This window comes from Oryza glaberrima, chromosome 9 (genome assembly GCF_000147395.1).
Source record: "Oryza glaberrima chromosome 9, OglaRS2, whole genome shotgun sequence".
In the NCBI taxonomy this organism is placed as follows: domain Eukaryota; kingdom Viridiplantae; phylum Streptophyta; class Magnoliopsida; order Poales; family Poaceae; genus Oryza; species Oryza glaberrima.
Window position 1 is genome coordinate 585758 of NC_068334.1, and position 9285 is coordinate 595042.

Below are 9285 nucleotides of genomic sequence, written 5' to 3' on the forward strand. Positions count from 1 at the left end.
ATTTACTAAAATATAAAAGTAATACGGTGAAAAAAAAAAGGAAACCAGGGGGAGGAGGGTTAATCTGATCGCCCTAGACGAGCGAGGGCGATCGCTTGCCAGTAGCATTTCCACGAGAGGATTGCCTTGCCCCGTTGTATTCCTCACCGATTGGATACTATTTAATTTTTCTAACTCCTTTTTCACTGTTCTCTCCTTTAACTTGGAAAACTTTTCAACTCTTTATTTTCTGTTCTCTTCTTTCTCAACTTCTTTAGAGAAACTACAAACCACTTTTCCAAAAATAAAAAAATAAAGAAATTAGATGTCGATTTATTTGGTAACCTCATTCAACCAGCAGCCGTGACAGAATACGTCACTTCTAACTACATTATACAAATGTTTGAATCTAAAATAAACACGGTATGAAGTGAAACTTTGGTTCGATATGTTTAATAAAGAATGCTATTTTTTTTTCTTATAAACCAACAAGGCAATAACCCACGCCCTGATGCTTAACCGTGCTATCTGCTATCAAAGGAAATATGCCACTAAAAACTCACGATTCTTAGGCAGGTGGATTACAATGTTGGTGCCCCTTCGATACAATCGGCTTAAGTTCCGGTTCCCACTAAAATTGTACACTGGTCCTTGACTCTTTAATCAATGGAAACAATACATATTATGAACAAGTTGACACCAAAATGGGCTCCAACCAAAAGGCCTGTGCCCGTGGCCCACGCTGGCAGTAATATATCTCAAGAACAAATCGACCTTTTCCTGAGCCTCACTCTCCTCAAATTCACACAAAGATTTAAGAAGCTAGAGTAAAAAGTGTGTACCCAATCTGCCATTAGTTTTGTCACCAGTCTTCTCTTACTGTTCTAGTTATCGACCTTAACGGAAGTACAAGCTCAAAAAGTATCTTGTTGGATTGAACCCTATGAGTATCACTGCAAGACGTGAAAAAATATGTGTGACAATTGCCATGTGGTTAACTCAGTAATCAGTACTGCATAAAATGAACTTACTCAGTGGAGAGAGAATGATGACAAGCCCAATCGGGTACAAGAAAAATGTTGTTCTGTCCAAAAATGGAAGAACTACACACAAAGACCAATTCTTTTGTTAGGAGTAGCACAGCCACACATTGCAGCAAAGTTAAATTAGTAAAAAACTGAACTTACCATCATATCCTAGAAAATTCAGGTAGTGATAATAAGAAATTGCCACCACAAACAAGAGGTTTGATAATAGAGCAGGAAAGAAGCCATGTGCGACCAACAGAGGCGATAGAAAATATTGAAGCACTGAGGAGAAAAACTGTCAGATACATGAACATTACAACCAGTATTCAAATACACAGCACATTTACTTAATATTACCATATAGGATGACAAAGGCTGGGAAGAATGAGTTGCAATGAACATCAAATGCATAGAGCCTGCAAAAATTTCTCCCCATTATTATTGATATTGACCGTCAGTGGCGTACCAACGTATAGTTTCCCTGGATCACAAGACCTTGGGTAGATTATCTAATTATAGCTAATTTATGCCATGCTAATTAGTACATCAGTGAATAATAATTAGATAATTAGTATGTATAAGACCCATGGTAAACTTTGTTCTGGGTTCGCCACTGGCTACTGTCAATTTAGCTTCCATGTAAACAATGGCAATATAAGTCAATAGATATGTACAGGTGAAAGAACACAAAATTTACCACTCCACACGTTGCTCAACCACATGACTGTTAGGTTCCTCCCTCAAGTAAGAATTTGTAAGAAACCTGCATTTGAGTATAGCAGAAATTAGCTCTTGATTCTCAATTGAAGATCCACATGTGTATTTTAACAAAAGCCATTACTTGTCAGATCAAGACAGCTGCTTGCAACAAACCATAGGCAAAAAGGTGGACTAAAACCAACAAAGTTGCTATATGCCTTACAAGGTGTAAAATGGTATTGTCAGATGGTTGCATGGACTCGCTATCGGTTTCAGCATAAGGGGTTTTTGGAGATCATGTTTGTAGCATGTTGGCATATATGGAAGCAACAAAATGGACTGATTTTTCAAGGTCTCCAGGAGTGGACCGTTGGTTTGCAGTTTTTAAGAAGGAAGTTCTCCTGCATGTTTGTACGATGAAGGAGCCTCTCCAACAAGTAGTTTTAGACTGGTTACAAGGCTTGTAAATTTTGGTTTATTTCTTTTTGCTCTCCTCTTGTTCTGTATAGTTATTTTAATTTATAAAATTTAATTGCTAGGCAAAGGCCTGGCAGCACTCCCATATAAGAAAAAGGTGCCAAATAGTTAAGCAAGCTGTTCCAAAATAATATAGTAGCTTATAACAATGTCCCACTGGCCTACTCTAGAAAGCTTCAATTTACATTGGGTGTATTGCAGAATTTTGGAACATATAGCTCGAAGCTTACTTTTGTTATTTCCAATTTTCTGTAGCACCATAAATACCTCAAAAGCTTGTACAGAGTACAGACAGCAAAAAGGACACAAGTGCAAATCAGGTCATTCTGGATTTTGCTCCCACTCAACTTCTTAGGAAGTGCTGGCAAGGTAGTACTACTACCTCCATTCTTTTTTTTTTTGGGGGGACCAAAATACTGCCAGGGCTTTGCCTGACAGTTAAGACTACCTACATTCAATATTTAAAGTCCTACTTTCCTAGAACCCACGTCATCAACATTTCTAAGACACCGTTCAGAAATGATGATCAGCTATAATCCACCCTGGATTATTTGCTCCACACTTTTAAAAATATGATTTCTCAAAAAACTTTATTCTACTGCGTTGCTTAGACAACTTGTTCCTAGCTGTTTGATAAGTTTATTTTTTCAAAATATTAATATATCGAGATAATCAAGTAGATCTCATCCACCTCATTCATCCAAATTTCATCACTTTCAAACAGGACCTAAAATGTGACAGCTATATTTGATACTATCTAGATTTATTGTAAAATTCGCATCAATGGACTCGCTACTAGAGATGTTTTCATGTTAGAATAGTTTCCTTATTATAACTTAATGAAAAGCTATAAAAATTAATGGTCATAATCATCAGAGACCATTAAGCTCCATAAAGATGTGAGCATTACCACATGCAATACATACCAGCAAAGTGTGGCCAGAACTATCCCAGCAAACAAGAAATGGACAAGCACAACTGAAGTGATTGTTAGAGCAGCATGTGAAGGACTCTCTCCATACCTAAAGAACAAGAATTTTACTTTTCAATAAGAGGAACCAGTAAAAGTAAGTCAATGGATTAACTGTACAACGGAAAATTAGAGAGAAAACATGGAACATCTAATAAAAGTAAGTACATGAATGTCCCAAGCAAGATAAAGATTTGAACTGTCAAGAAGATATCTTTGCTTTCTACAGCAAAATAAATTCCCAAATATTCTATGGAGAGGAACCCGCAAATAAAATAGAAGGATGTAAATGACTCACGCTGCACAGTAAGCTGATGTTGCAAACACAAGGAAAAGAATTAGAATGACAACAAAAGCAGGATCATCCCGAGCCCACTGATTCTTTGTTTCTGAAAATAAGTATTGAGAGAAATCAGGATTTTTTCATAATATGAAATGCACAGCAATTAATTGGCTGCCACAGTAAAGAATGAATCAAATTTCCATAATCATATGAACGTTCACAGAATGAGCACAAGGCATGTTTGCCCAATGTCAAATGATAAATTAATAGTGGTTTCAACATAGTTCAACAGGGTTAACTTCGAGAACTACAGTGCCAAGTTCACACAGTAAGAAAATAGCGATAATGTCTGCCGATCAAGATCATACAGCAAAGAAATAGCAGTAGCATTGTCAACTCAAATTATCTCTGTAGCATATTCCAAAAAAATATACATCAGCTTTGACGGGATAGTATACTATTTAAGTAAGAAATAAAATTGCGCAAATGTGTTATCAGGATTGAATGGTATGTACAGAGGAAATGTGAACAAGTAGAAACATGTGCATGTTAATGACGGGATAAAAAAAAAGTGCATCTCAGGGCTGAAAGAATGGTCACAGAGCTATTTTATGGGAATATCAAAATAGTCCAATATATATCACAAGGTTATAACAAGAAATATTATGTCCAAAATAATAGAATTGAGTAGCTTAGCAACAAGTTGGTTATCGAAAGAATACAGGTAATGAATCGTACATTCCGCAGTAACAAATAATGTTAAAGTAAACCACATACGCTTGTGATATTTGGTGTGCTGATAGCTGTCTTCCAGGATCATAACATGCATACAAATAGACAAAAGCCAGTCAGGTTCTTAAACAATAAGATGTGCATCAAGCACCGAAAATTGAAGCAAATGGACAATTCACTAGCAGTGAATAACTTCAAGTGGTGAAACTAAAAATGAGGATGTATCTCTCAACTGTAGCAAGCATGAGCTAATCAAGGCTGAGTTCATAAGTGAGGTTGGGCTGAGAAAATCCCTCATTTACCATGAACACGCTTCCAAAACTGCTAATGGTGCATTTCATGCAAAGAATTTCCATATAGAAGTTTCTTTTAAAAATCAAATAAATCCATTTTTCAAGTTTATCATAGTTGATTGTTAATTAATCATGCGTTGATGGCTCACCTTGTTTTCCGTGCTGAAATTAACTCAGCTCATTCAGCAGAGCCGAACCCAGAGTGTTCTATGCAGCCACAGGTGAATTAGGTGGTCATGTTATAGCTCAGTCGTTGAACTGGGTTTATGACAGTAATGGTAATAGAAGTACTAAAGTTCAAAACTAGATTCCTCGAGAATTTATCGAAATCAATGTTCCATTCCATGATAGTTATGCCCACACAAGAGCATCCATAATAAAAACTTAGTAGGTTGAGTGACACACTTATGCAACATTGGCATTAAGAATTTCATTATACAAGAGGTTTGTTGTTACCATGATAAAATTTGCAGATTGCATTTGTGTAACAAAATAAATAATACGAACAATGAAGAAAGGACTGAGGGCAGGATGCATACACTACTTTTGGTGAAGTACAGAGATGGACCATTTGCCAAAATGTGTACTCGATATCCATTTGTTGCCACTGTTGATGAGAACAACAATATTAGATTGTTGCAAATACCTTAAGAACAGATGATGCATGGATATAGAGCATAGAAAGACACATATATTTGTTGTAAACCTATGTTGGAATATCTACTGACTGCACCAGAAAAAGACAAGAATATTTTTCCAAATTTATTCACTGTAGTAACAGTAGGAAGCACAAGACAGTGCTTGAATAGTTTTCGATCAGGTTTCCCCTAAGGTTGACGTCTGTGGATGAACTTAAAAGTTAAAAGTTAGCATCAAAGGAATATTCAACAATAACGCCACAGAGTAAGCTGTAAAGAAGTACCCCCACAAACCTGTTTCAAAATTAAAAAATATGCAACAGAGGATGGAAAATAAAGTATTCATGATGTGTTAGTATACATGCTTTTATAGAGTAATCCTGGGCAGATCAATTATATACTCCCCTTACAGCAGCAGCAGCTCACTATTGCATGGGTAAATGAGAATTGCATATAATAATATAACTTAATGCACTACTCCCCCGAATCACCTAGTATTTTTTAAATTAGTCAAATTTGTTGAAAGATATATGCACCAAGAATGTAGATATTTGCAAAAAAATCAGAAATAATGGCCAAGCAATTCCAAAGTGGGGATGCACACAGGCACCAAATAGGTGAGACCTCCGAATGGCCATCCAACCGTAAGCCTCAGCACACTCGGGACAAGACACGACTGGATCAGCACTAATAGTGAAGGAATCTGAAACACGAGATCCCCTCCCTACACAATCACATGAGGTAGGTATGCTAAGCAAATCTGTGATAGGGCGAGTGAGAGAGAGCTGACATTTCGGGTGGGAGTGGAACCCTAACGTGGAATTGAAGGCTCCTAAAACGAGAGCATGTGGTGATACGGCCTGCGAAGAGAGAGATCAAAGAGGAGGGGAAAGAGATCCGAGAGCGACGAACCTTGACGATGCGGCGGAGGTAGGGGCCGAAGAGCGGCGGCGCAGAGCGGGCGGCGCCGCGCCCTTTGGACGCCGTCGTGGGCAGCATCGTCGGGATCTGCTTGGGGTTGGCCGAGGGAGATCTGCCTCCCCTTCTTCCGCTTGCTTCCACTCGACTCGACTCGACTCGTCTCTGTGTTTTAATGTTTTTTTTTTTACTTTGCTTTTCTTCTTCTTCTTTTTCTGTTCGTTCGCGGCTGCCTGGCTGTGTAATTGGGCCAGCCCATACGCGCACACTGTCGAACCATTATTGCAGTTAATAGAAAAGTCTATTTGGTGTATGCCAGTTCTTTTCTTTTCCTTCCTTCCATGGTTTTGCAGAGCGTTTTTCTATGCGGCAATCCAATAAGCAAGAAAAACACACATGCCCACATGTCAAGGGTCTTTGGATGGGGTTAAAAAAAATTTTAGTCCATGCCACATCGAATATTTGGACACTAATTAAAAGTATTAATCCTTCACGGTATCTTTTATCAAGCCGCTTGCCCCAAAGCCTACCTTATTCACCTCCCGCTGGGGTGGGGACAACCAAAGAAGCTCATTGCCGACGTCACGTTGACCATCGGAAAGGGAGTAAGACACTAAACGATCAAACGACTTTCACGAGCAGCCCCCCCCCCTCTCACTCTAAATTACAAGTAGACCGTAACATCGTCCGCTCGTGATAATACCGGTCTATATGTACAAATCAATATTTGCAGGCAAACACTCTTAATAGGCCCGCCTACATAAATAGACAGACTTGTTAAGAGACCCACTTAGCATCGGCCGGCTGTCCCGTCCCCTCTCTCTCTTTTATTCTTCCTCTCTTAAAAATATCTCTCTACACTCCACTCCCTTATCTTCTCCTCTCCTCACCCTCTCCTCTGGCGCTCTTCCCCTCCCCCTCCCCCTCCCTTCCCTCCACCGCAGCCACGACGATGGTAGCAGCGGGAGCAGCCCCACTGTGTGCGGATCCAGCGCCAACTGACAAGGTGACGACGATGACAGCGACAAACCGTGCGGCGGCGGATCTGATGGCGCCATACTCTAGGAGCAGTGGATCCACCGCCCCTAGCCTCGGGAGCGGTGGATCAGGCGGCGCGAAACTCAGGAGTGGCGGATCTATCCCTGCTAGCCTCAATTGCTAGGGAAACGACGATAGCGGCGGCAAGCCGCACGAGAGCAGATCCATTGGCGTCGGACTCGGGAGTGGCCAATCTGCACCCACTGGCTTCGACACTGACAACAACAGTGGCGGCTAGGGCAGCGTCGGACTAGAAGTTAGGATGAACTATATAGGTATATAAGATATTATAGAAAGTGATGAAGAGGCATATTGAAATATTATGTGCATTATGTAAGATGATGATTTAACATGCTTGCATTTGAAAAGTTATAAAATTTTATAAATTATAAAGGCAGAGATAATATAACATGCTTGCATGATGTTTAATGTAATAATAGTTAGCTGATGATGATGTGACATCTTTGCATGTTAATCTTTAGGATTTAGTGGGCTCTAACTTTATAATAAGAGAGGATTACTTCTTCCTACTTCTAAAGCTATACATATACTCCCGCCGTTCTAAAATATATGAAACTAAAATCGGATAGAACATTTCCTAGTACTACTAACCTGGATAGGCAGCCTATATTGTGCTGTCCAGATTCAGGTTACATGTCCAGATTCAGATTTGTAGTTCTAGAAAACGTCCCATCTCATAGTGAGTATATATATAAGGTGAAAGATGGATAAGGTGCCGTGAAAATCAGAGCTACGGATGAAAGAAGGTGATTACGATCGCAAAGTGAGAAACGTTTTAAATAGGTTAAATTGGATTATACTTCTTCCGTCTCAAAATATACCAAATTTTAGGTGGATGAGCCATATCCTAATGCTATTAATCTGAATGGGCTCTTTCCAGATTAATAGTTTTGTCTATATTCATAGTATTTAGAATGCCCATCCAATTAAAAGTTGTTATATTTTAGGATGGATGTAGTATTAGATTTTGATTTTCTTTTATTTCACTCGTCTAAAAATACCGAGATGTGTAAAGTGTTATGTTTGCGTTGCGCCCATATCCATTTTGGAAGCTGCCATTCATTATTCATTTATGCTAAAATTAAGAATGGGAAAAAGAAAGTGATAGGGACGACAGGTGTTGAGCTTGTGTTTGCCACTTGCCATTTTGCCAGCCGAGCAAGCGCCACCTCGCCCCCCTTCTGGTTTCTTCGCCCCCCCCCCCCCCCCCCCCCCCCCCAACAAAAGCGCCCCCATCCCCCCTCTGCAAGCTCGAAAACACAGAGCACAACACTACAGGGACACCCAAAAACGGAAAAACCCAATCAGATCACATCACCCACAGCACACGGCAAAATTTCTCCATCGATCGATCGATCCTTTGCAATTGCAAGAGCGGCAGGCATGTCGAGCACCAATACCACAAGCAACGACCCCAAGACCACCAAGGTACCTAAGTTCGTGACATGCATACTGTACTGTACTGATCTGAATATCTGATGCTTTGTGTATGTATACTATATAATATCAAGGATGAATTAGCTCCGCCGGCACCGACGGCAGCGGAGCATGGAGGCGGCAAGGACGCGGTGACGAAGACGGTGCAGACGGTGGAGGTGAAGGAGTCGGTGGGGCAGGAGCCGGTGCTCAAGCCCACCAAGGTGGTGCACCAGATCCCCGCCGACCAGGCCAAGGACACGCCCAAGCAGGATTAATCCAGTCTGCATCTACTGCAACTCTACTAGTACTAGTACCTTTGCACCTTGCAGTTGCAGTCGGTCTTGCAGACATGTTCATGGACACGCCGAGTTTGGTTTAGTTAGTTTTCTGCGAATGCGTGATACCCACCCACCTCTTGTTCTTGAAAATGTTTTGTATTACATCTGCTTAGCACTTACGTGCCGCAGCTAAGTGTCTGTATTGTTTGTTACATATCGATTAACTAATGTGGCCCCCAATAATAATATAATAATATACTGTCAAAAAATAATATAATATAATATACTATTTGACCGAGTGCGCTATGTGTTATCAGTAGGAGTGAAAATGGTACGGACCTATTTTCGAAAACGGAAACGGAATATGTTTGGTCCGGAATATGTTTGGTCGTATGTTGTCGAAATTTTTCGAAAAAGGAATCAAAAATGATGGAATATGTTTGGTCGTATGTTGGTTGAAATTTTTCGAAAACGGAATCAAAAATGATAAGTGCAGTTTTCGTTTGAGAAAC

General features: G+C 40.0%; 2 protein-coding genes across 2 annotated transcripts; one reads left to right on the forward strand and one right to left on the reverse strand.

The window, feature by feature from the left end:
- Positions 1-525: 525 nt before the first annotated feature.
- LOC127784798 (uncharacterized) lies at positions 526-6199 on the reverse strand. Its single transcript, XM_052312179.1, has 10 exons — positions 6012-6199; positions 5001-5068; positions 4214-4239; positions 3452-3542; positions 3110-3205; positions 1705-1770; positions 1365-1423; positions 1167-1289; positions 1011-1082; positions 526-932 (listed from the first exon to the last, which is right to left on the reverse strand). Exons 1-10 carry the CDS (start codon positions 6096-6098, stop codon positions 877-879), a joined length of 744 nt encoding a protein of 247 aa, XP_052168139.1. The 5' UTR covers positions 6099-6199; the 3' UTR covers positions 526-876.
- Positions 6200-8303: 2104 nt separating this feature from the next.
- On the forward strand, positions 8304-9071 carry LOC127784799 (uncharacterized). The gene is made up of 2 exons (XM_052312180.1): positions 8304-8504; positions 8588-9071. The coding sequence occupies exons 1-2, from the start codon at positions 8460-8462 to the stop codon at positions 8768-8770; spliced, it is 228 nt and encodes a 75-aa protein (XP_052168140.1). The 5' UTR covers positions 8304-8459; the 3' UTR covers positions 8771-9071.
- Positions 9072-9285: the final 214 nt, after the last annotated feature.